The 27,216-nt window shown below is 42.5% G+C and overlaps 1 protein-coding gene across 4 annotated transcripts in view; it reads right to left on the reverse strand.

Annotated features, from left to right (window-relative positions):
* cenpe (centromere protein E) overlaps positions 1-23,876 on the reverse strand; it is a 31,652-nt gene extending 7,776 nt beyond the window's left edge. For 2 of the 4 annotated variants that reach the window (XM_044049559.1, XM_044049557.1), the window contains exons 1-39: positions 23,693-23,876; positions 22,866-22,978; positions 22,649-22,738; positions 22,442-22,560; positions 22,242-22,361; positions 21,815-21,896; positions 21,643-21,710; positions 21,468-21,542; positions 21,220-21,271; positions 21,046-21,133; positions 20,207-20,336; positions 19,987-20,106; positions 19,758-19,910; positions 19,522-19,672; positions 19,345-19,444; positions 17,961-18,318; positions 17,804-17,860; positions 16,960-17,127; positions 16,527-16,601; positions 16,234-16,302; positions 15,606-15,737; positions 14,317-14,494; positions 14,079-14,233; positions 13,683-13,823; positions 11,389-11,541; positions 11,154-11,303; positions 9,273-9,356; positions 9,061-9,177; positions 8,851-8,958; positions 8,550-8,768; positions 7,996-8,076; positions 7,731-7,814; positions 7,410-7,571; positions 5,783-5,950; positions 5,250-5,471; positions 4,879-4,962; positions 3,904-4,020; positions 3,598-3,786; positions 2,964-3,185 (exon numbers count right to left, since the gene is read on the reverse strand). In XM_044049559.1, the coding sequence (XP_043905494.1) occupies positions 2,964-3,185; positions 3,598-3,786; positions 3,904-4,020; positions 4,879-4,962; positions 5,250-5,471; positions 5,783-5,950; positions 7,410-7,571; positions 7,731-7,814; positions 7,996-8,076; positions 8,550-8,768; positions 8,851-8,958; positions 9,061-9,177; positions 9,273-9,356; positions 11,154-11,303; positions 11,389-11,541; positions 13,683-13,823; positions 14,079-14,233; positions 14,317-14,494; positions 15,606-15,737; positions 16,234-16,302; positions 16,527-16,601; positions 16,960-17,127; positions 17,804-17,860; positions 17,961-18,318; positions 19,345-19,444; positions 19,522-19,672; positions 19,758-19,910; positions 19,987-20,106; positions 20,207-20,336; positions 21,046-21,133; positions 21,220-21,271; positions 21,468-21,542; positions 21,643-21,710; positions 21,815-21,896; positions 22,242-22,361; positions 22,442-22,560; positions 22,649-22,738; positions 22,866-22,978; positions 23,693-23,748 (5,010 nt within the window). In that variant the 5' untranslated portion in view covers positions 23,749-23,876. The remainder of the gene's footprint in view (positions 1-2,963; positions 3,186-3,597; positions 3,787-3,903; positions 4,021-4,878; positions 4,963-5,249; positions 5,472-5,782; positions 5,951-7,409; positions 7,572-7,730; positions 7,815-7,995; positions 8,077-8,549; positions 8,769-8,850; positions 8,959-9,060; positions 9,178-9,272; positions 9,357-11,153; positions 11,304-11,388; positions 11,542-13,682; positions 13,824-14,078; positions 14,234-14,316; positions 14,495-15,605; positions 15,738-16,233; positions 16,303-16,526; positions 16,602-16,959; positions 17,128-17,803; positions 17,861-17,960; positions 18,319-19,344; positions 19,445-19,521; positions 19,673-19,757; positions 19,911-19,986; positions 20,107-20,206; positions 20,337-21,045; positions 21,134-21,219; positions 21,272-21,467; positions 21,543-21,642; positions 21,711-21,814; positions 21,897-22,241; positions 22,362-22,441; positions 22,561-22,648; positions 22,739-22,865; positions 22,979-23,692) is intronic. The other 2 variants (XM_044049558.1, XM_044049560.1) reach the window with 2 other exon arrangements.
* Between the last annotated feature and the right edge of the window lie 3,340 nt (positions 23,877-27,216).

Raw genomic sequence — 27,216 nt, forward strand, 5'->3', positions numbered from 1 at the left:
CACTGAGATACAGCAGCTTCTCCTTCTCCTCAGATACCTCATTTTGCTCTGCTTCAATCTTCTCCATTTTCTCTGCTAAAGTCTTTATCTGAGGGGGTGAAGACAGAAGAAAATCTGCATTTTATAATATAGTCTCTCTTTTTATACTGAATGGAATAACAGAACATTCATGGCCATCCTAAATTGTGATCATGGTGACATGAACCTGTTGAACGAGAGCGCTCTCCTTCTCCTCACTCACTCTCTGCAGGTCAGCGTTCTTCTGCTTCTGTTCAAACAGCTCCTCTTGGACTGACTGCAGATGCTCTTGTGTCGTGGAAGCCTTAAACACAAGAAGAATATTTCAACCCAAGCTCTCGTACAAGAGGACAGCTCTATTCTAGATGTGAACGCACTCTCGCCCAACACTCAGTCTGATGTCAACATGGATCCTGATGGGATTCAATTTACGTCAACATGGATCCTGATGGGATTCAATTTACGTCAACATGGATCCTGATGGGATTAAATTTACGTCAACATGGATCCTGATGGGATTAAATTTACGCCAACATGGATCCTGATGGGATTCAATTTCGTCAACATGGATCCTGATGGGATTCAATTTACATCAACATGGATCCTGATGGGATTCAATTTACGTCAACATGGATCCTGGTGGGATTAAATTTACGTCTACATGGATCCTGGTGGGATTAAATTTACGCCAACATGGATCCTGATGGGATTAAATTTACGCCAACATGGATCCTGATGGGATTACTTACATGTACAAACCACTTTAAAATGGCAGAGAACATGTAATAAACTATGAGCAGTTTCCTCACCGTATCCATGATCTGCTGCAAGGCATCTTCCAGCTGGTTCTTCTGCTCAGTAACAGTCATTAGAGAGGTGTTCAGCTGTGCCATCTGTTCAAAGACACGTGGCCCATTATTCATTTTTCATACTTCAGGACTTGCAAAACAAACTGATCAGTTAAGAAAAAGAAGGTCATTTTAAACTACATTGGAAATGATGAATATATTTCATATGGGCACTGAAATGCATCTCATGGATGGATGAAACCAGTGCTCCACTGCTGCTTGATACAAATATATATATTAGACATTAAATGGAGAAAATGTTATTTTGTCCAGGTCAAAATAAGTTAGAGAGAATTTTATTTATTATTTATTTAATTTTATTAGCCTCAGTTGCACTGTATATTTGTTTAAATAAGTAAAAGAAAATAGTACAACAGAGATACCAGATACCAACTGTGTCTTTGTTGTGCTTCAGTGATAGAATGAGTCACTTTTCAAATTAAAGGTCCATAATATAGATGTGTTCTTCATATGGTAGAACTGAATGTTTACTTTATATTATTCAATGACCATTTCTCTGACATATATATTGCGATTTTGATTTGACAGGAAACATTTGAAGTCAAGTTCAGGGTTAAAGATTTAAATCAAAACAACAACTGTAACAATGATATTGCTATGCAAGAGTGACAACTGAAACATGCTAACTGTTTCTAACATTGAGGCAATACATTTTTAACTGGCATAGATAATTGTTAATAACAGCTAATTGCATTATTTTGAAAACAGTTAATTGTTCAGCCTTAGGTCATTGACGTGCACTGATGAATGTGTGCGTGTGAACGGGTATATAGCATAATAATATACAAAAAAGTCAAACACTGAGTGGTCATTAAAGGAGACATATTATACCCTATTTCCCCAAGTTAAAATAGTTCCCTGGTGTCCTAATGAACATGTCAGTGACATGCTTTGGTCAAAATACCATAAGGATGAAGCACCATAGTAGTTCAATAACCCTGCTAAACCCGCCCCTTTCAGAACGCTCGATTTTGTGCCTGGTCCCTTTATATGCAAATGAGACACAGGCAAACACCCACTTCTTCCAGGGGGTTTCTGATTTGTCCTCTTTACTGCGCTTTACAGCTCTATTCCTCTCCCCCTCCCTCCACTAGTTCTCTGACAATATCAACATGACAGCGTGAGCAGAAAACAGCGAGAGTGCCGTCACAGGAAGAGACGTCCTACATAAGGATGGAGCCAAACACTGTCCAACTGTAAATCAGTTAAAAACACTTACAGCACCACTGATCCACCGCTGATCGCTGCATAAACAGCTGCTGTATGTGACTGTATCAGACTGAGTCTGTGCTCCGATCATGGAGGACGTACTGAACAAATATGTTTAATTAGGACGTGTCAGAATGGTCAGTTATGACCTCTGTGTGACCTTTTCTTAACAATGTGTGTGTGTTTGTACGTCGCTGACTAAATACGGCGACCGCTGGCCGCAGTCTGATGTGAAGTGGTGCGAACACATGAACACACGTTTGCTGACTTTATCCGGCACATTAGCTTCATATATAAAATCCTCTGTAAAACACTGTGCTCCACTGTGCAGCCACCAACAGCACACTTGTCCCTCCGCGTTGACATAATACCGCTCTTCCTCCCTCGCCTGCACTCTCGCAGGGACAAGGTGGAGCTAAGGTGGAGCTCTCCAAGTAAACTTACTGGTGGGGCGGTAACATTCAAGGTGAAATCGGCATGCTGCCGTCATAAGCGCAGGGAATTCAACATGGAGTGTTTTATCGCCTATACTTACACTAAGGGGGACCATGAAAACATGACTGAGTATTCTTTTTTCACACTTTGGCGACTGGTAGGGCCTCCAGAGTCCCAAATATCAGTACTGAAATGGTTAAAAAGTTGATTTTGCATAATATGTCCCCTTTAAGAGTGGAAGAGCTATATAAATACAGACCAGTTTAACACCTGCTCAGTTTTTCTTTCCTCCTGATGCCAAGTCTGATATTTGACCTCAGGGTGTATGTGAGTATCAGACCTTACCTCCATCAGTGCTTTAAATTAGCTTCAAATCATCAATGTCCCACCACCAGGTCTGCTCTTATGTCAATAAAACTATGGTCGACCAACCTCATTCTGCAGTGTCTCCATCTTGTCCTCCAGCTCTGCCCTGAGCTGCTGCTTCTCCTGTCTCAGAGTGTTCAGCGTCTCCTGCAGATGATCCCTCTCCTCACTGAGACACAGCAGCTTCTCCTTGTCTGAGGAGGCGCTCCGACAGCTGGCTTCCACCTCAGAGCGTAGATCATCCCTCTCTGTTTCACTACACTGCAGTTTCTCTGTTAAAGTCTTCACCTGTGAGAGGAAGGCAGCAGAGACTCTAAAGGCCTGTACACACGAGAACATCTTCAAGAGAATCCAGAATTGTTTTGTATCGTATCATCTTTTTATTCACACAGAATCAGCATTTAAAGAGTAACTACAATGCTATTTTAAACTGGCCCCACAGTGAAAAAATGTAAAACACCACCATCATCTTTTTGTGTACACAACAAATTGGGAAAACGGTGATTTCATAGCCCCGCCCCTGCATTCACTTTCAACATCATCTACTGATTGTTCAGTCTGTTTTCATTCATTTCAACTACTGTACATTGTAATGTACGTGTATGAAGACCTTTCTTGAAACAATGATCTGTTCATTTTTAATAGAGGAAAAGACAAGGCCTAACTTGTGTAAATATAAAGTCAGTCATTCATCACAAACCTCATTCTGCAGTGTCTCCATCTTGTCCTCCAGCTCTGCACTGAGTTGCTGCTTCTCCTGTCTCAGAGTGTTCAGTGTCTCCTGCAGCTGATCCCTCTCCTCACTGAGATACAGCAGCTTCTCCTTCTCCTCAGATACCTCATTTTGCTCTGCTTCAATCTTCTCCATTTTCTCTGCTAAAGTCTTTATCTGAGGGGGTGAAGACAGAAGAAAATCTGCATTTTATAATATAGTCTCTCTTTTTATACTGAATGGAATAACAGAACATTCATGGCCATCCTAAATTGTGATCATGGTGACATGAACCTGTTGAACGAGAGCGCTCTCCTTCTCCTCACTCACTCTCTGCAGGTCAGCGTTCTTCTGCTTCTGTTCAAACAGCTCCTCTTGGACTGACTGCAGATGCTCTTGTGTCGTGGAAGCCTTAAACACAAGAAGAATATTTCAACCCAAGCTCTCGTACAAGAGGACAGCTCTACTCTAGATGTGAACGCACTCTCGCCCAACACTCAGTCTGATGTCAACATGGATCCTGATGGGATTCAATTTACGTCAACATGGATCCTGATGGGATTAAATTTACATCATCAACATGGATCCTGATGGGATTCAATTTACGCCAACATGGATCCTGATGGGATTCAAAACATGGATCCTGATGGGATTCGCCAACATGGATCCTGATGGGTTTCAATTAAACATGGATCCTGGTGGGGTTAAATTCGCCAACATGGATCCTGGTGGGGTTAAATTTACGCCAACATGGATCCTGATGGGATTCAATTTACGCCAACATGGATCCTGATGGGATTCAATTCGCCAACATGGATCCTGATGGGATTAAATTTACATCAACATGGATCCTGATGGGATTAAATTTACATCAACATGGATCCTGATGGGAATCAATTTACGCCTACATGGATCCTGGTGGGATTAAATTTACGCCTACATGGATCCTGGTGGGAACATGGATCCTGATGGGATTAATTTACATCAACATGGATCCTGATGGGATTCAATTTACATCAACATGGATCCTGATGGGATTCAATTTACGCCTACATGGATCCTGGTGGGATTAAATTTACGTCAACGGATCCTGGTGGGGATCCTGGTAAATTTACGTCAACATGGATCCTGGTGGGATTAAATTTACGTCAACATGGATCCTGATGGGATTAAATTTACGCCAACATGGATCCTGATGGGATTACTTACATGTACAAACCACTTTAAAATGGCAGAGAACATGTAATAAGCTATGAGCAGTTTCCTCACCGTATCCATGATCTGCTGCAAGGCATCTTCCAGCTGGTTCTTCTGCTCAGTAACAGTCATTAAAGAGGTGTTCAGCTGTGCCATCTGTTCAAAGACATGTGGCCCATTATTCATTTCTAATACTTCAGTACTTGCAAAACAAACTGAACAGTTAAGAAAAAGAAGGTCATTTTAAACTACATTGGAAATGATGAATATATTTCATATGGGCACTGAAATGCATCTCATGGATGAAACCAGTGCTCCACTGCTGCTTGATACAAACATGTATATATTAGACATTAAATGGAGAAAATGTTATCTTGTCCAGGTCAAAATAAGTTAGAGGCCTAACTTGTGTAAATATAAAGAGTCAGTCATCCATCACAAACCTCATTCTGCAGTGTCTCCATCTTGTCCTCCAGCTCTGCCCTGAGCTGCTGCTTCTCCTGTCTCAGAGTGTTCAGTGTCTCCTGCAGATGATCCCTCTCCTCACTGAGACACAGCAGCTTCTCCTTGTCTGAGGAGGTGCTCCGACAGCTGGCTTCCACCTCAGAGCGTAGATCATCCCTCTCTGTTTCACTACACTGCAGCTTCTCTGTTAAAGTCTTCACCTGTGAGAGGAAGGCAGCAGAGACTCTAAAGGCCTGTACACACGAGAACGTCTTCAAGAAAATCCAGAATTGTTTTGTATCGTATCATCTTCTTATTCACACAGAATCAGCATTTAAGGAGCACTAAAATGCCATGTTTGTTAAACTGGCTCCAGAGTAAAAAAAATCTCAAAACACCACCCTCGTCTTTTTTCTTGAAACAATGCCATGTTAACTTTTTAAGAACAAAAAAGACCTTAAAGGGAAAGTTCTGGTTCTGTGTGGATAAGGCCAAACTCCTGTGCATACAGTTGCAGTCATCCATCACAAACCTCACTCTGCAGTGTCTCCGTCTTGTCCTCCAGCTCTGCTCCGAGTTGCTGCTTCTCTCGTGTCTCTTCACTCTCTGAGGGGGTGCTCTGGCAGCAGGTTGTCCTCTCTGACAGCAGATGGTCTCTCTCCATTTTCATATTCTCAAGCTCCTCAGTCAAAGTCTTAATCTGCAACAAAACAACTCCAGTGTCATTTCAAATGTCGACAATGGCACAACTGTAATGTCTGAACTGGAAAAGGATTGTTAAAAGGATTCTGGTATTTCTCGACCTGGGCCCTTTGTATGTGAATGGTACTTTCAAAAAGTTTCATAATCGGTCGAGTAGATCGCCTCGGGAAGCAGCCGAGACGGGCAGCAATGACGTTAGTGTCATTTTACGGGGCAAGCACTATTCTGAGTTGTATGTGACAGTACTAAGGGTGTAGGTTTGGTTATAAGACGCTCTCTCGTCTCCTGTGACTCAGCTGTGTTTCTGCTCGGCTGTGATGCGTTCACTGATGCTCAGGCAGAGTTGAAACCGTTCTCAATTCAAAGACAAATTGTGTAACTGTAGGAGGTCTTTGGTGAGCTATTTAAGAGCAGCTCTGAACTGTACCTCCAAACAATGATAGGACACCAGGTATGTTCAAACTGGATTAGCCTCTATTAAAGTAATTAGTGTGAAGGTTCACTTACCCACCATGGCTGTGAATGTTTAATGCAGGGTTCTCACACCTTGGTTGACATAAAAGTCAAGGACTTTGAGAACATTTCAAGGACTGAACATGCTGAAACAGCTTAAGATGGGAGGTTCTCCCATGGCATCCACTTTTATTGATTTGCAGCACGCTCTGCATCTGGCCAACTCATTATCCTTGGGATCTTTGGCAAGCCAGTCTGTGTCATTTTATTTGGTGAACCAGAGACATTGGAATTTGGATTTTCCAGGCACCATGTGCTCTCTTCTCGTTCTACATGAAATTTCACATCAACGGCAGAGAGACAGTGCCACAACACCGGTAGTAATGGTGACTCCCTGTTCTGCGTATGCCTAGTCTACATACATCAAGCGATGCAGGGCGCATGAAACAGTAGGTGGCGTCATAACAAACGAGAACACATTGGTAGCGGGAGACTTTCAATGGCCCGTGAGAACCCTGCCAAGTAAGTAAGGAAAGGATCTTTACCATAATCATACAACCGAAATTCATTCATTCATTCATCTAATACTGTTTTAACCTCCACATGAGGGCCGTGGGGTGGTGGGGGGGGGGCAATCCTAGCTGACATTGGAGTGAACATTGGTGGTTGCTAGTCCATTGGGGGGCCACAACAAGGTCAGATGGAGGGTTGATCAGAGCCACTGCGACTGAGTGCACCGCCACAATGGACCAACCTGACTGAATGTGTCTAACGTTCATACATGTTTTGATGCTGGGAGGAAACCAGAGAGCCCGTAAACAACCCATAGACATGAGGAGAACATGCAAATTCCACACTGAGCAACTTCTTGCTGTGAGGCAACAGTGCTGACCACTACTCCACCGGCACACAACTGTGTTCAAACATGAAATATTTCATTTGTTTCATTGCGTGTTATTAGCTCTGATCGTGTGTGTGTGTGTGTTCATGTAGAGAGGTCCTGCCTGATTCTGGAGCTCTTGTATCTGCAGGAGTCTCTCGGCATCACCACTGCTGCTCGTTCTGCTCTCCAGCTCTGATACATGACTCCTCAAAATGTTCATTTGATCCTGGAGAACTCTGACCTTCTCCTGGGATGCCCTCAACTCATCCTGGTTCTCGATCATCTGAAAGATATTTCCCCATATTTGATTTCATAATGCCCATGAACTCATACATTGGCTGTTTGTGTTTGTCATGTATGATCATTAATATCCTGAGGCATCTTTAGACATGTTGGTTGCCACTAATTCTAAAATTAAAATGCTCATCAGAACTCAACACACCTGCTCTACATTCTCTTGCAGATCCGACCTCAGTTGTAGGACCTCCTCCTGAGTCTTCTCCAGCTGCTTCTCCAGCTCTTGGATCTGAAACACAGTGGAAGGACCATTCATGCTTTTCCTATGATTCAGATTATTTAGCTGCTAAGAAAACAGTAGAAAGCGTAACTAAAAATACAAAGTGACAATCTTTCTACTCCTTCACTGATAGTGGACACTGAGATGAAATGAAGCTGGAATTAAAACAAAGAAGTGGATACACAGTAACCTGTAGATGTTGCTGGTCCTCCTGCTCTTCTTTCAGTGACTGTGGTTGTGAGCAGAGCTGCAGCTGGAAGTCACACTGCATCTACAGGGAACAAGAAAACAGGACTTTAGTTTGTTTCAAGGCCTTTGGGATGTTTTTTTTAAAGTATGACTTGCTTTCCTGATTATGGTAATTAAGTGTGAGTGTTTAGTCTTAATTTTATATCAATAAAAAGGTTAGGAGGCTTGCTTTACATAGGCCAACATTCTGAGTTGCCATGTTTCTACAGCAGCAAGAACGGACTTGTTTTTTGCATTTTGTCAAAAGTTTGGTGAATGCTGCACCCACATAGAAATGATGCATAAGCCAACAAGGAAGAGAAAGTGAGAAAGGGAGAGAAAGGGAGTTGTGAAAGAGTGTTTACATGTAATAATGACCTGTCTCTCATTTGAGACGGGACAGGGAGATGTGGGGAAGCAGATGTCCTTTTTTTTGCTAACCCTCACCATTAAATGTCACTAACTCTTACACACTGAACCTTCAAAACGAACCCTAGCTTTCATTCTGCTTTTTACCATCTCTATCTTGTCCTCCAGCTCTGCTCTGAGCTGCTGCTTCTCCTGTCTCAGTGTGTGCAGTGTCTCCTGCAGCTGATCCCTCTCCTCACTGAGGGACATCACTCTGCACAGCAGGTTCTCCTTCTCTGAGGAGAGCTGACAGCCATTTTCCTTCTCAAACAACAGTGTGTCTCTCTCTGCTCGAGTATTCTCCAGTTCCTCTGTTAGAGTCTTAGTCTGCATAATAACGACAAACAGTTAGAACAGTGATAAAAAAAGATTTGGAATAAAAATATACTTCTATGACTTGTGAATGAACCTGCTGCTGTGAGTCCGATTCCCTCTGTTTCACCAGATCAGAGTTCTTTTGCTTCTGCTCTTGCAGTTCCTCTTGAAGACAACAAAGAAGACTCTCTGTCTCTGTTATCTAAAAATGAGAAGTTTTTACATTTTAAACAGTACATCAAAGGGTGTTAGGCCATGCTAACGCTATACAATGACACAGAGCTCTAGTAAAATAGGATCAAACCTTTTGTTCTAGGTGAGCTTGCCTCTCTGCACTTTGTCTTTCCAGATCCTCGTTCCTTTGGTTCTGCTCTTGGAGCTGCTCCTGAAGTGGTTGTAAAGTACTTTGAACCTCTGCAGCCTAAAGATTAGACGGGACAAGAAAGCTCTTTGACATCACAGATTACGTGATCAATGTCAAACCTTAAAAACAAACAGCAGAAGTCTTTGCCTCACCATTTTCATGTTGTGCTGCAGATCACGTTCCAGCTCGTGCTTCTGCTCGTTGACCAGCTGGAGGGTTGCCTGCAGGTCATCCACCTGTGCGAGACAATAATCAAGTTCAGAAGGTATTTTCAGCCAAGGACCTGAACTTTAAGGCCACTATGTTTGTCCGTTCATCAATATTCTGTGCAAACATACAGCTTCATTTTCCCACTGAAATTAAAATCTTTTGGCAACCTAACAATCTCCCCTTATTTCCTATGTCACCAGGACCTTGACCTTTGACCTTCAGTAGACATTTCCTCAGAGGTTGTAACAGTTGTAATGTTTTCTATCATATTGAAACTCTGTTTCCTTTTGTCAATATCTTGGCGTTAACTGTTGTTAATTGTTAAGGCTGGCTGACGGGATGCAGATGTGGTATGCTGCAAAATAATTGCCCTTTGGGGATTAAGTTAAATATGTAACGCAGCAAATGAAAACATGAAGCTGCACACTGTTCATGCACAGACTCAGCTTTTCCAAATCACAGCTTCAGTTCTCTGTGTTTAAGTAACTCTGTAGTAGTATTTACATCTGGATATGATACACAACATAGAAGATAGCACCTTTTGTTTGAACCCACACGTTTTTCATGTGAGCCCAAGTATTGGAACAGGTAGACTTCAAAAGGATTAACGTGAATAAGACTTAATATTTAGTTGCAAATCCTTTGATTTCAATAAGTGCATCAAGCCTGTGACTCACTGACATCACCAAACCTTTGCATTCTTCTGCTGTGATGCTCTTGCAGGCTTTCACCGCAGCGTCGTTCACTTATCGTTCACGTTTGCTTTAACAGGTCAAATGCAGCTCTATAGGGTTTAAGTGTGGACAGTGACTTGGCCAGTCTCAAACCTTCTGATCAAGTCCTTTGCGTGTTTGTCGTTATCTTGCTGCATGATGAAGGATCTCCCGATCATCTTTAAATTGTCAGACAAAATGTTCCTGAAGACTTCTGAGTTCATGCTGCTGCTGCCATCATGCGTTACATCATCAATGAAGATTAATGAGCCATGACATGACCTCCACTGTGTTTCACAGATGAGCTTGTATGTTTGAGATTCTTTCTCCAAACTTTAGTCCTTCCATCACTTCACATTACATGTCATTTAGCAGACGCTTTTATCCAACGCTTTGGTAAACATTGGTAAAAGTTCATCTTTGTCTCACTGGTCCATACATTTTGTCCCAGAATGCTTGAGGCTCGTCTCTGTACTTTTTGGCAAATTCCAGCCTGGTCTTCCTGTTGTCTTGATAACGAGTGGTTAGCATCTTCTGGTGCAGCCTCTGTGTGTTTGTTCATGAAGTCTTCTGTGATACCTTCACTCCTACCTTCAGGTTGTTGCTGATGTCACTAAGAGTTGTTTTAGGCTCTTTCTTTACAGCTCTCACAATGTCTCTGATGTTTCCTTGGTCTACCTGTTGGACATGTGTTGCTAAGTACACCAGTGGACATTCCAAATGCTTGTACTTGCTATGGTCAATGTTTGTGCAATGGCTCCGACTGATTTCCCATCTTCTCTTAAATTCACAATTGCTTGTTTGAATAAACCATGTAATAGGACACACCTGTCAGTCACATGTTCCAATACTTTTGCTCACTTGAAAAATGGCTGGGTTCAAACAGAAGGTGCTATCTTCTATGTTGTGAATCAGATCCAGATGTAAATGCCTGCAAGTAATGTCAAACCCAAAGGTTTTCAGTCTACGGCAAAAATAAAGGAATTGGCCTCACTGTTCTGAGACTATAGGAGGACGCTGTAAGCTGCTTTGAGACACTTTGACATTTGGCCACTCTTCTTTGCAAATAAATGAATGTTGTGAAAACACAACAACCTCAGACACACTTACTTGTTTTTGTAGTGCCTCCAGCTGTGGACACACATGAGTAAGAGAAGCATCCTGTTTGGATGTTTGGGCAGTCTCCAGCTGTTTGATCCACTCCTTCAGCTCACGTATCTTCTCCAGAGCTGTCCTCAGCTCCTCCTGATTCTCAATCATCTGTGTGATATGGATATGAATATTTCATTGACTCAGACATGCAGGGGCATAAAGAGCTGACAAATGACAGCACATGATTACAGACCATCTCTATGTTTTCCTGCAGATCAATCTTGAGCTGGTCCCTCTCAGCACTGAGAGCAGCAACAGTAGAGAGCAGCTTCTCCGTCTCATCTGCAGAGCTCTGAGCCGCAGCCATTGGCTCAGTCGCTTTCTTAGCCTGAACACACTGAAGCTCCTGCAACAAACACAATAGTTCCAACTAGAAAACACTACTCGACTAAAAAAAGTGTGGCATACTTCCACGCACATACAGCGGAGAAAATAAGTATTGAACGCGTCAACATTTTTCTCAGTAAATATATTTCTGATGGGTCTATTGGGATGAAATTTTCATCAGATGTCAGTAACAACCCAATTTATCCACACATACAAAGAAATAAGAACATTAATGTCCATGACAAAAGTTATGTGTAAGTAAGTGAAATGACACAGGGAAAAAGTATTGAACACATGAAGAAAAAAAGGTGTAAGAAGGCACAGGAAGCCAGTATTTAGGAAGCAATCCTGCCCCGTATCAGTGCAAATTAATATCAGGTGGATAAGTCCTAATTGGTGGCCTATAAAGGTTTCTCTTTACCAAGGTGACACTCAAGAATCATTTCAAGATGGGTAAAAGCAAAGAGCTGTCCCAAGACCTTCACAAGCTTATTGTAGACAAACATACGGATGGCATTGGTTACAGATGTATATCTAAACTTCTGAATGTTCCAGTGAGCACTGTTGAAGCTATTATTCGGAAGTGGAAAGAACATCTTTACACCATTAACCGACTGCAACCAGGTGCTCCTCGCAAGATTACTGACAGAGGAGTCCATAGAATAATTAGAAGAGTTGTCCAAGAACCAAGGACCACTCGCGGAGATCTTCAGAAAGACCTTGAAGAAGCAGGTACAGTTGTTTCAAAAAAACCAATTAGTAATGCACTCCACCGCCATGGCCTCTATGCACGCTCACCACACAAGACACCACTGCTCAAGAAAAGGCATGTGGAAGCTCGCTTAAAGTTTGCTGCACAACATTTAGACAAGCCAATGTTATACTGGGAAAATATAATCTGGTCAGATGAGACCAAAATTGAACTCTGTGGCTGTCATAACATACAATATGTTTGGAGGAGAAATGGCGCTGCACATCAACCTAAAAACACCATACCAACAGTGCAGTTTGGAGGTGGGAGCATCATGGTGTGGGGCTGTTTTTCAGCATCTGGCACTGGCAGACTTCATGTAATTGAAGGAAGGATGAATGGAGAAATGCATCGTGATATTCTTGAGAAGAATCTGCTGCCATCCACCAGGATGCTGAAGATGGTGGACATTTCAGCAAGACAATGATCCCAAACACAAAGCCAAGGAAACAATCAATTGGTTTAAGAGAAAGACAATCAAGCCGTTAGAGTGGCACAGTCAATCACCCGACTTGAATCCGATTGAAAACCTCTGGAAAGAACTGAAGATCAGAGTTCATAGAAGATGTCCCCGGAACCTTCAAGATTTGAAGACACTTTGTGTGGAAGAATGGGCAAAAATCACAACTGATCAATGTGTGTGACTAGTTTCTCCATACAGGAGGCGTCTTGAAGCTGTCATTACCAACAAAAGCTTTTCTACTAAGTATTAAATCAATTTCAGCAAGTGTATTCAATACTTTCTCCCTGTGTCATTTCACTTTATTACACACAACTTAATTTGTGGACTCATTTGTTTTTATTTCTTTGTATGTGTGGATAACTTGGGTTGTTACTGACATCTGGTGAAAATTTCATTCCAATAGCCCCATCGGAAATATACTTACTGAGAAAAATGTTGACGCGTTCAATACTTATTTTCTCCGCTGTATATACATACACATATATACACTAGGGGTGGGACGGTTCATTACAAAAATCCGTTCGGCCAACACTTCAAATATGCTAGCGCAGCTGCGGAGACATCAGCACACGGAAGAGAGAGTCGGGTAAGAAAAAGCAACTTCTGCTCCCTGCAGCGTTTAAATGTAATGTAATGATAGTCACAGCAATTAAAAGCTAAAGTCAGTTGAGTTGTGGTAGAGAACAGTAGTAGACAGAGTACAACCACAGTTACAGAGTGCTCGTCGTGCACTGGTGCTCTTTAGGGCAGTGATCATGGTTTCTATCAAACCACACTATTTCAGCAGCGACTCTGGTCTGAGCATACGTCATTCAGAGATGACTATTAGAAAGGGTCATGTGTGAGGGGGTAGAGAGCAGAAAGACACGCAGCAAAGCACCATAGGTGGAATCAGACATTCAGAGCAAAATTCCTCAGGGGGGGCGAGGGAAGTTCAACACAATACCTGTTCCTGAAGTTCTCTGCTGATGTCCTCCTCTGTGTTTCTGGAAACTTCACTGTCAGCAAGCTTCTCCTCCTGCATTAGCTGCTGCATCTCCTTCAGTCTGTTTACCACTAACGCTCTTTGCTGCTCACTCTCCTCCAGCTGAAATTAAACATTCACCACCAATCAAATTAAAAAACCCTGATAAATGAGCTTACTGACAAATGGAGCCATTATACATAGAATGTAGTCATCATGTTCATGTGCAGTAGATTTGCTTTTAGAGCCCTAATAGATGTGAATGGCTGAGTGGTCATCAAGACTAGAAAAAACATTTACAAGTGACCTTTTATTTAATATGAACACACAGTGAAACCCTACAGTACAGTCACAGTATATAATAGAGTGTGAACTCACCTGCTTCACCATGTTGTCCATCTCATGTGGCAGAGTCTGAAGTGAAGCCAGCTCCTGTAGCTGAGCTCTGAGAGCTTCCTCTTCTTGACGAGCTGCTGTAAGCTCTTTACTCAGACTGGTCACTGTTCTCTCCAGTTCCACAGAGTCTATCAGTTCTGAGACACAGCATATCTTTACTGAAGACCAGTGAAGAGCTCACTTCAGATTAACAGTATGAAAAGTATGAAATTAAACCTACCTTTTGGGACTTTCCCATCTAGCAGAGCAGTGAGCTTGGTGTTCTCATTGAAGGCAATATTTAGCTCTTTTTGGAGGTCACTCTGCATGTTTTTGGAGTGTGACTTCTCCTTTTCAAGTTGAGAATGCAGGCTGTTCACCTCTGCCTCCATCCTTTTGTGGTTGGCAGTGAAGGTCGCCTGAAGAGGGAGCATGGCAATATTCAGTAAAGGATAACGTAACAAAACATGACGTCACGCAGCATCTGTCCATGTTCTACACGTGCATCACTAGCTCACTGTTCCATCAGCTGTTCCAACAACACTTTCAAATATAATCTGTCCATCACTCAAGCTGGTCTCTGTTCAGACTCTGAGTGATGGAAAGATGCAGAGACATGTATGTGGACTGGTCATGTGGTAGTCAGTGCGTTAGCATGGACGCTGGACACTTCCGACAGTGTGGAAACTCATTTTGATCTCAAAACACTGGCTTCAAATGAAAAAGATGAAGGAGTGATCTAGCCACAGTGAGATCAGCCTCTGGTCACTACAGGTACCATCTGTGTTCAGGTAGTTAACCTGATCAAGTGCACAGCAAAGCAAGAGGTCAGATGGCGGGTTGGAGAGGAGCACTGCAACAATGGACCAACCGAATATGTGTAACATTTATAGATGTTTTGATCCCGGGAGAACATGCAAACTCCACACAAAAAAGTCCCAGACAAGGAATCCAACTCAGTACCTTCTTGCTGTGAGGCAACAATGCTAACCACTAATTCTCCCAGGGATTAATGCAGAGCTGTGTTAGCAAGTAAAACACAGTGAGCACAGAGGAAGAATCACAATCTTACAGTCACAGATGTTTTTATACAGCTAGAAAAACAAACTCTTAACCACCAATGTTTTAGCGACTTCTTTGTGACACGAGAGGAAAGGCAGATTCACTCATTGTCAGTTCATGTCTTCTACATGCATCATGCAGGATGACTCTAAGCCTCTCATCAATGATGTAGATTGACCATTTTCTCACTGACCTGGCACTTTGGTAACTCTCTTCAGTCAGCCTGGACACACTGTACTGAGCTACATTCCTTTGTTCAGGTGAAATGAACTACAGGTGTGAAGTATGGATGGGAAATTCAAGCAAAAATCTGGAATTATCCAACGACTATTGGTATAGGGAGGCATGAAAGTTTGTCGTCTTCAGAGGAATTCTGACAAACCACAAAAGGACCTCGCACACAACAAACCTCACAGATACTGATCAAATAGTAGAATAAGAAGAATAAAACATGTTAAACCGACTTACATTCATCTCCTCAAGGGCAATGTTGTGACTGCGCAGGAAAGCCCACTCCTTCTTTGTGTCTCTGCTGACTCCCTCTGCATCATCCAGTGAGCGACGAAGCTTTGCCACCTCCTGCACAAGGTCCTTACCACTCTGTCAGGAGGCACAATATCACACAGTGAGACAGGTTCTCAGTGGCAGGTTCAGAACAAGACACTCAGTTGTCCAGCTATACATCATCTAACTACAAACTACCTCTTATATCTCGTTTGGTGCATAAAATGTCAGAGAACATTAAAAAATGGCAGATCGGTGTTTGTCAATCCTGGAAATGACGATGTGCTCAAATGTCTTGTTTTGAATCAAAATGTTTCCGTTTTTAATGATTTCTTTGTTTTATGGAGCAAAGAAATAAAGAAAATATTCACATTTAAGAACCTGAAACAATCAGAAATCTTGTTTTAATAACGAAAAAAGCTTCAAACCAATGAATCGCTTACTGCTGACTTCAGCAGGAAAAAATGTATATGATGCACTAAATAAAAAATAAGTTATCAAAATAGTTGACACACACACAGTGAGGCTCAAACACATGCTTACATATTTGATATTTACAGTGGATTGAGGAAAAACACAAACATGCACATACCATACTCTGAAGTTCCTCTGCAAATTCACTTTTCTTCTTTAGCTCCTCAGACAGAGTTTCTACTTTGTTCTGAAAAAACAAAAAGATTCAAATATAAAACAGGGTTTTGGGATCATTTACTTTGTTTTGTATTAAGTTATACTTTACTTTGCATTGTTATCATGAAATTAACCCTTTATAGGTGAGGTCTTATAATAAGCCCATAAAGGGGTTCAAAGACCTATTTTAATTATGTTTTCTAAGGTTTTATTTATAAATGTGCAAATAAACCAAAACCAAACACTTCATCTCACCTGAAACTCCAGGCATTTGACCTCAGACGACTCAAAGGCCTTTTTCAAGCTGAGCATTTCGTTTTTCAACTCGTTCTGTGGATGAATCAAAAGTTATTTTAGATTACAAGCAAATCAATCCAAACCTAGAACCTCCACAACCTGGTCTTAACATTCAGCCTACACAATACGAGTTTTTTAATGTCACAGCACTGTGAGTAAAGCTTTGATTCACTGCTCTCATTTTTCTCTCTTCCTCTCAGTCATTCGTGTACACACACACTCCACGACACAGACAGACAGACAGACAGACACATCAGTACATTCAGACTCTCGCTAACAATCAGGATTTCAGTGTGTATTTGAATAAAGGCCAGGTAAAACCAGATGTGATCAGACGTTAATACCTGGACTGAACAGGCCTAACTCCTAATAACAGTAAGAGTGTCTTCACCTCGTGCTCCTTCCTGAACTCGTCCTCCAGAGATTTGAACTCGTCAGTCTCCCTCTTCTCCTCCAGCTCCTGTGTCAGAGCAGCTTTCTCCTTCTCCAAAAGCTCAATCCGCTCGATGAAGAGACCCAGCTCCTGCCTCAGATAGTCTCGCTCAGTGATGGCCAGGTCCTGGCAACATACAGGTCAGATCAGTCAGTCAGCAAATCAACGATTATAAGGCCTTTGTTGTAATTGAAACACTGAGTAAATACCACCGTGTCTGAGGTTTTAGAAACTTAACATTGAAATAACATTGAAAGCGTTTGTTATTGAAGACTGTGGAACCAGTTTTGTGTTTGTTTGTTTTTTACTTTAATTGATCAAGAACTGCATCTGGATAAATCGTTAAGAGAACCGTGATCTCGATTCACGACTACACATGATCTCATTTCTAAATGACAATGATTTTATGTCATGAGCTGCATCACAAATAAATGATCCTACTTTCTTCTCAGAGCCTGAGAGGAATGATCTACAGTTTGATCTACACACATTTTCCCTGGTTATGACGTCACTGGTTGAGCTAGTGGGAACACGCCATATGTCACTTAAGCCACTACAATAATAAGCTCATTATTATTCAGGGCCTAAAGAAATCACACTGTTTGGTGTTTTTCTTCAATGTCTAATTGAACGTTTCACATTTTTTCCAGAATCATGCAGCACTAATCTGGACTCCCCTGGAGTTTGCGGTTCACGTACGTTCTTCAACTACCTCCCACTAAGACATTACACAGAGATTATTGTATGGAGATTTAGGTTTACTTTGTCTTGGAGACTTCTAACTAACTCCATCAGGCTTTACCTTCTCTGAAGCTAGAGTTTCAAGGAGCTGGATGGTTTCTGCAAACTCTCTTCTCATCTGAAAACCAAGGCAAACTGTTTAGTGCTGAAACAATGACCAGGATACAAAAGATGAGGTCCGAGTGAGGGAATTCAGCATTTCTGTTCTCACAGCACACCTGTTCATTTTCCGTCAGAGCATGGCTCTGGGATTCCAGCTGTCTCTCGAGGTCTACCACTCTCAAATCCAACATTGTCACCTTCTCCACGGCCTCCAGCTTCTGCTGAGCTTCGGTTAGTTGTAGCAGCTCCTGCTCTGCTGCCCTCTTTTCTGCTGTCTCCATGTTCCCCAAGGCTTCGTGTTTCAGCTGAGCCTCTGTTTGGAGCTGCAGCTGCAGCTCTGACACTCTGCTCTCTAATACCGTCACTTTAGTCATGGCCTCCTCTTTCTGTTGACTCTCCATTTCAAGTTGGAGCTCCAGGTTGGATACTTTCTGTGAAATGTCACTCATCCAGTCTGGAGACGCATCTTTGGGACTGTCAAAGACAAACCAAGCAGAGGGTTTTTCATGGTTATGGATTCTGCTAAAAAACAAACAATTACAGTCCATCAATAAAAGATCAAAATGAAATCATTGTGAAGAATTGTGGAGACAATGGTGTAGAGAAACATCTGATTTAATTTAAAGTAACTGAACCACTTTTTTCAGGTTAACACTAGTGTATACGGTTATCTAGTCATATTATTGACTGATCCAGGTCCAACTCTTGGTAGTTTTGTGTATTAGTATTAGTACTCAAATATTAGTATTTGAGTATTTGAATGTGTGCATGTACTGCCTTCTCTGGAAAAACACCTCCCATTATATATGAATTTTTGTATTAGCCGACTCTTCCCATGTTGTCGTCACCGTCCTCCTCTAGCCACGCCCCCAGAGACACAGCAGTGGGGGGAGGGGGGTGACTCGGAGTGGATACGCAGCAGAGCTGCATACATTCAGTGGAGTTCAGCACAAGCGGGAGTGGAAGATTAGAACAAAAGATCCCGTGATGACACCACGTCGTACTTCACTTTACTATATCACAGAAAGAGTCCTCGCGAGCTCAGCGTGCTCCTGTTTATTCGGTCAGTAGAAACACTGCTCTGTTTGTTGTGTTTACAACATTTACAGTGGATTTCAGTGCGAGAAGAACCCCAAAAAACCTAGTCTCTGACTCTAGCTGTGAGGAAGCGAGATGGCAGCAGTGAAGTGTAACTTGGCTGAGCTGAGCAGACCAGAGCTCTAAGCTGCCACTGGAAATAAATCTGCCGAGATTTGCGCTCGCTGTCACTCGATCGTCACGCCCCCTGCGGCACACACTCACCGATAACTCCCTGCCCACGTAGATTTTTAAAATACGGCCTTGGGCCGAGTCAGAACAGGGGTTTAGTTCTTCTTTAACAAAGAAATCATTGAAACGAATATGACGTCATGTACAGTATCACCTCAGAACCTCGCCGCAGCAGGTACTAAAAACAACTACCTGTTACCAGGTACGAAACATGAGCAGAGAAACATTTACCTGTACTCAAAGCTTCTAACTGCCACAGAGCCCTGAGTGGTTTCCATTTCATCTGATGGCTCATCTGGAACGTCCCAGTGGACGTCAAAGTCCTCGTCATCTGTAAAAAGCATGAATTTGCTTTCAGAGAGTACAGTTCAGGTCACAGTACGTGAGCGATGATCTGATCCTCCTTACCCTCCGTCATCTCCATCAGACATGAGTGTCCAGCTTTCCTCTTCAGGGTAAAAGGGTCCGCAAAGCTCAGGTCAGATGAGCCACTACCACAGAGCGACGGACGGGCCAGTCTGACCATCTTTCCTCCCCATGTAACTCTGCGTTTAGGCATCTTAAACAGAACAAGAGTCACAATGACTGCGATCCTGACAGGACAGTTGACGTCTAATTACAGTTCCACTTGGTGACATCGGTACCTTCTTAACAGGAACCAGGTCAGAGCTGGTGACCATGAGTCTGGTCAGGTTTCTAATCCTGTCCTCCTGTTCTCTCTGGAGCTGATCCTTCTCTTGGAGCAGATGGGCGAGAACCTCCTTCTCAGTGACTGTGGTCTGTGTGACTGAAGAAACCTGCAGGGGTCATCCAAAGGTCAGCAACGGAACTCACAGAACAAGACAAACAAAGAAAAAGACTAGTGACACTCGCCTCTTGAAGTCGACGCTTCAGGTCCACAATTTCATTGCGGTACCTTTTGAGCAGAGCGCCGTCATCGGACACTTCTGTCACATGAGGATCGTTCTTCATTTTCTTTGCAGTGCTGGCAAACTAATAGAAAACACTTGGCGTGAATAATTCTATCTGCTGAGATTTGTTCACCTGCAGCTCAGCGTCTAAATGTCACAGTAGGGTGTTGAAGTCCACTGACCTGTAATGTGCTGAGGGTCTCATCTAGAGCAGCCGGAGTGATGGTACAGATGATGACTGTTTTGGCGTTTCCACCCAAAGAGTTTTGCAGGATGCGGGTTAATTTACTGTCTCTGTAGTTAGTGAAACCCCTGAAGGAGAACAACATTTAACAAATGTCACACAGATGCACCAACACCACGATCAAAACCCTTTGGAGTGCATTTTTTCTTTGGTTGCACTGGGGCACCCAACAGTTCCACAGTTTTCATACATGTGTGGTGACCAGGCTTTTAGCTAGCAGGGCGTCCGGGGGCCCTGGACTGAAAATAATAATAAGAAATTAGACGCCCAACTTTTAGGCAGGACGCCCTATTTTTTCCTCCCGTGTTCCCTGGTAACGCTGCCACCATGTTTGTTTTCCAATGAAATCTCGCATAATCAAGTGAAGCTCACATCTCACGTTACATTGGTCGATTTATATAATATATATGATCCTGACAGACATCATATAGTTGTACAGGAGCACGGCTGCCACCGCGGCTACAAGTAGTTGACAGTGTTGTGTGTGAATTAGGACTACAGATGGAAATTAGCTACTAAGCTACAGTCTGGTACGAGCATCTCTGCTGTTTTATGCATAATGTCATTGTACACTGTCCTGATAAATGAAATGAAAATGAATTATTTCAAGTTACGGTAGATGTGTTCAAGCTGTCAAAATGACGGGCAGCCTTCAGTTTTTCCCGTCATGGTAGAAAAATATTCGTCAAAGACAGAATTCTTGGTTAATGCGACCCTTGATGGTATCATCCAGATTCAAGAGCAATGTAATGCATACACTGAATGTTCAGCACTCACTTCTGGCTTTCGTCAGTCAGTTTCTTGATGACTTGGCCCAGTGTGAACAGGCTGCGGTTGATATTGCAACCTTCTTTGAAACGTGTGCCTTGGAAATGGATGACAAAGCATAAAGTGAGTCTATGGTGTTTAAAAAGGAAACTGAAACATTCTATGGCCTTAACTGCACATTACCTTCAGCTCCAGTCTGACTTGCTCTCTCAGATCCAGCTAAATCAACTAAATTCTAGAAGATAGAGCAAAATATTTTTACAACAAAAAAACATCAAAGGAAGGACACAGAAAGTTAATGCAAAGACAAACATTTAAGATGCTGCTTTATTTGAGAACTCATTCAACTATAATACTATTCTTTTTCAAAAACAAACAAAGTGTTTTATGAGTAGATACGCAAGTTGACCAGCTTATATAAGACAGCTTACCAAATGGGACACAATAATAGCACCATCTGCATTTTCCCCTGATCCCGGCTCACTCCTTTCTCGACTCTCTAGAATCTGAAAACAACAAAACAAAAAAATGGAGAATCCAGAATTTCAATCCAAGATCTAACCATGTGCTGTTCTTTGTTGCTGTTGTTGTTATTGTTGTGCTTACCATTCTAAAAATTGCATGTGAGCGGCTGCTCCGCTGGTTCATTTTTGTTTTCCCATAGTGTCGATTCTCTAAAAAAAAAAAAAAAAGAATAATAATAATGACAATAAATGGCTGATTGTGCAGAAGGTTACAAACTATTGGGCACAACATGTTTCATGTAGCGGGATCTTACTTTCTCCTTTCCGAATCCAGGCCAGGGCTTGTGCAGGAGATGTAACAAGTTCCTCAGTCAGGTCAGCCACATAAATGTTTTTCTGCACACAGCAATTATCAAGACAAGGCACAACCACCATGAAAAACAAGGGAAATGCAAATTTAAATGTATAAATGAGATTCTCATTATTTTTTTAAACTGTCAGTGATGTCAGTTACTTACAGTTTAGCACACAACACTGCTCTGCGGATGTTGAGTGTACTTAATCATTATAGTAATAATCATTTTCAGGTTGATACTAAGAACAAAGCCTGCTTCCTCATCTGAAATAATGGGTGCGTTCTCCTGACGTAAACGTCAGTCACATCATGGACATAAAAAAACCAAACCAACGATTGAAGCATCCAGATTTAACCCAATGTCACTGAAAGTCTTCAAGTCTTACATGAATTGCCTCTCGGACTTCCAGAGGTTTTCGCTTCCAGCTGTCAACAAGCAGATCAGTCACAGTCTCGTTGTAGATCTCCATGTAAGACACACGGAGAAGGAACTCCTTCTTCGGACACTTTGAGGAAAAGAAAACGAATGGTTAGAATAAGCAGTGATTAGACAACAACCTGCAGCATGACAGAGTAGAGTTCTCACATTTTTAATGGTTTGAAAGACATCTTCCACAGCCAGTGGTATCACTCCAGGAATATGGTCACTCCCCATCATGGTGAAAGTCTTTCCAGAAGAAGTCTGCCCATAAGCGAATATGGTTCCTGTGGATCATATAACGACCAGATGTTTGAGCAAAAGACATGCAAGACAGTTACAGGAAGTGCTATTACAACAGATTCCATGACATACCATTGTATCCCTCAACAGTGGAGACAACCAAAGGCTTTGCAATGTCCTGGTACAGATGATTGGTTGTTTCTTCAGCAGCGAACACTCGATCTACAAACAGCAGAGGCAAGTGAATACTTACACATTTCCATTACAATCACTTAGTAATAAATGTCTAAATTAGTTTTTTTTTAAAAGGAAACACAATCATTCATCCCATCAACACTGTGAAACATACCAAAACTAAAGCTCTTGGTGGTATTCCCATCATCAATCTGATGAACTGATTTCTTATCAGTTTTCCAAAACAGCTGGACAGGCTCAGCATCCTCTGATGGGACACTTTCCTCCCTGTGACAATAACATAAAAGATATGTATACAAACAACAACAGACTGTCTGTCCCCATTTATTTATGAACAACACGTCAGCAACTATCAGCTTAACTGTATTGTACACAGTATCAACACAATAAAAATAAAACAGTAAAATTAAGACCTCGATTTTCAACAGTCAGAAAAAGAGAGCAACATATTATTACAAACATTACATGATTATTAATAGTGTAAGGTTATTAGGAACAAGACTACACTTTACTACCATTCACTTACCAAACCATTGATGGAATCTCGTTCTACTGTGATTTATTTTCACAAAACATGACCATGTATGCTGACTGGACAGTTCAACACTTGGTTCCATTACACAAACCTGGAATCAGCTACTGGGGGGACTGCTATCATTTCATCATGCTCATCACGGGACACTGATGATAACATGAACGTGCATGTAATGCCGCGGTCTCTGAACAGCATTAATGTTTACATTTGCCCTAATGTTCTCAGCCACTTGTCTGCCGACTAATAATCACCATCGTTAGCCTCGCCCATGGAGAGACTGGAGAGCAGTGGAGACTTAACCACAAACACTTAGTTAAGCGACATTCATCAGTGAAGTACAGTTTCAAAGTACACACGTTGACTCAAACTGCTGTCAGGTGTTTATAGATCACTATTAGCTCGGCAGACGTGTTAGCACTAGCTCATTCTTGCTATGCACAACTTACCTCGCAATAAGCGGGCGGACTCGAACACACACTTTAACAGCCGACTCTTCTCCCATTGTTGTTTTAACGCTCAGCCGCCACAAAATAAAAGTGTCAGGCAAATGACAACATTAAAATAAATGAAATAATGCCTACTGAGAGGCGCGTACCACAACCGGCCAACGACTTTGTCGAGTTTCAAATGTTGTCACTTTGTTTTCATTGGTCAACGTCATCGTCTTCTTTCGTTCGATGGCGGTTTGGTGCACTACCGCCACCATCTGGTATGGAGTGTGAATCAAACTGTGGCTCGAACTGAACTGGTACTTCAAAAAATATATATGTACATATATATGTACATGTATGCATACATATATATCAAATTATAATAATTATATATACTAATTATATATATGCTTATTATTATTATTGTATATACATACACACATATATGCATACATGTACATACATATGCCTATTCACACACACACACATACAATCAAACCAATTAATATTCATATAAGTGATACACTTGCATCCCAACTTAAATCCTCCCAATCAACTTTGTGGTTTTAAGAAAATGAAATAATATTTTGTAACAGTCACTCGGTTCTTTACCAATTCTAATTCCTCAAATCATAATTTCTCTTTCTCTTTGATATCCATGACACTGAGTTAGTGCTGAACTGCTTCCTCCTGCCCACAGTGATCACATCTGCCTGCATTGTGTTTATTGATTGTGAAGAGTGTGTTGTTTAATCCTGTAAGGCCAAATCTCATCCTTGATATGACACTTTCCTCTTTCCTGCTTCTTTCCATGTCTCCTCCTGCCATTGTTTTTGCCACCTCTCCTTTAGTTTGTGTTTAATGATGCGCTTCATTTCCATTTTGCTTCGTTTTACTGCTAAATCTATGTTAGTGTGTCCTGCTGCTGCCTTTGCCACCTAAACCAGTTCGGAAGGAGGTGTGAGTGTGACCAGAAGGATCTGTAGAGGCACTACAGACTGGGAGGTGTTAAAACAAGCTGCCTCCCACAACTCCACCACCGACCTCCAGGAGCACACTGACACTGTCACTGCATACATCACCAAATGCATTGATGTTGTAACTGTCCTTAAGACCGTCACTGTCCAGGCCAACCAGAAGCCATGGATGACAGGGGAGGTCTACAGGCTCTTGAAGGCTCAGAACGCTGCCTTCAAAGCAGGAGACCAGGTCGGCCTGAGGACAGCAAGGGCCAACCTGTCACGTGGCATCAGAGAGGCAGTGCTCTAGGAGGATAGCTCACCACTTCAGTGACAGCAGAGATTCACGCAGCCTGTGGCGAGGGCTACAGACAATCACGGACTGCAAGACCTGTGACAGCTCCACCTCTCTGCTAAATGAGTGGAACAGGTTTTTCGCTCGATTTGAGGCACAGAACATCACACCTGCACAGAAGTCCCCCCCTCCCCCAGGCGACCAGGTGATTACACTGTCTACGGACAGTGTCAGAAGAACACTCAGCAGGATCAACGCCCGCAAAGCTTCTGGTCCTGACAACATACCTGGTCACATACAGAGGGACTGCGCAGGGGAAATCGCAGATGTCTTGACGGACATCTTCAACACCTCGCTGTGTCAGGCGGTTGTCCCCACATGCCTCAAAGCCACCACCATCATCCCGGTACCGAAAAAGTCCTCATCCTCCGGGCTTCAATGACGACCGTGCACTCACCCCCATTCTTATGAAGTGCTTTGAACGGCTAGTCATGGGGCACATCAAGACTCTTATGTCAGAATGCTGTTTATTGACTTCAGTTCAGCATTTAACACAATCATCCCACAACAGCAGACCATCAAACTTGACCAACTAGGACTGAACACCTCCCTGTGCAACTGGCTGCTGGACTTCCTGACAGGGAGACCACAGGCAGTGCGGGTCGGCAGCAGCACATCCAGCACCATCACCTTGAACACGGGGGCCCCCCAAGGATGTGTGCTGAGCCCCCTCCCCACTGCACACCACTGCACAACTCCAACCTCCTCATCAAGTTTGTGGACGACACAACTGTGGTAGGTCTCATCAATAACAATGATGAGACAAATTACAGGAGTGAGGTGAGCCATGTGACCTTGTGGTGCGTGCACAACAACCTCTCTCTCTGAATGTGGAGAAGACAAAAGAGATTGTTGTGGACTTCAGGAGAGTGCACACCCAACACCCCCCTCTGACCATCAACCAAGTTCCTGGGTGTGCACATCTCAGAGGATCTTTCCTGGACCACCAACACCTCATCACTGGCCAGGAGGCCTCCACTTCCTCCGCAAACTAAGAAGAGCTGGAGCCCCGCCCCCATCATGTGCACCTTCTACATTCACGCATCACAGTGTGGTATGACGCCTGCACTGCATCATGCCGCAGGACCCTTCAGCGCCTCCTGAGAACAGCGGAGAAGATCACAGGCACCTCTCTCCCCACCCTCCAAGAGCTGTACAACACCCGCCTTACCCGTAAATCCACCCGCATCAGATCCCACCTTCACACAGCCTCTTCAGCCTGCTGCCATCAGGGAAGAGACTGCAGAGTCTCCAGGCCAGGACCAGCCGACTGAGGGACAGCTTCTTCCATCAGGCTGTCAGGGCACTCAACTCCCTCCCTGCTTTATCATCATTTATGTTTTTCGTTTGAAATTCTGGGATGAAAAACTCCTACTCTTATTTTTTGGGATGGGTTTTTGGATGCATCTGTGTATACTTGAATGTAACCATGGTAACTGTCTATATAGGCTTGTGTTGAATGTGGATTCTGGCTCAACATTCCTTTGTTTTTCCTCTTTAACGGTGCAAGGTCTATGGTGGCATCTGGAAGTATCCATGGTGCTATTGTTGACAGTGGTACTGTTGGGCTAACGCTGTACTGGTCTACTTTTCTCCTTTTCCCAACATGGTTTTAATGAAGATTCTGATTCTGACCCTGTAGTCTGGTCCAGTCATTCAATGAGTTCACAGTACATCTTCCTCTCCTAAAACCACTCTGGTATTTAGCTATATAGCCTTTACTTTAGTACTTCATTTATTATTTACTCCATTATTTTACAGATGTTGGCTGTTAGGGTGATTGTTTGTGTTATTCTTCCTGGTTTAGACTTGGTATTATAACAGCTTCCTTCCAGCTATGTGGTAATTTCCCACTCTCCCAAACTTTATTATATAGTTCTAATCATTTTTCCTTTGATGGCTCACTAAGATTACTAATCCTTAAATAACAAACGTGATCTTTGTCATTGCAAAAGCCTTGTTTAATAAATCATTTTTGTTTTCTTCCTGTTGTGAAAGCTCTTTATTTTCTGCTGTTTCTCCCTCTTTTCCCCTCTTCAGAAATATTGTCTGATCTGTGCACGTTATCAAAGGTCTTTGCTCACATTTCTGCTTTCTCATCATTCATAGTTGCTGTTATTTCACCTTCAATTAAAACTGGATGTCCATAATTTATTCTTTTTTATCATGAATAAAAAAGTTTGACAAGTTTCAAGTACGAGTTTCCATCTCTCAAGATCTTAGTC

This window comes from Solea senegalensis, linkage group LG17, assembly GCF_019176455.1.
Source record: "Solea senegalensis isolate Sse05_10M linkage group LG17, IFAPA_SoseM_1, whole genome shotgun sequence".
NCBI lineage: Eukaryota > Metazoa > Chordata > Actinopteri > Pleuronectiformes > Soleidae > Solea > Solea senegalensis.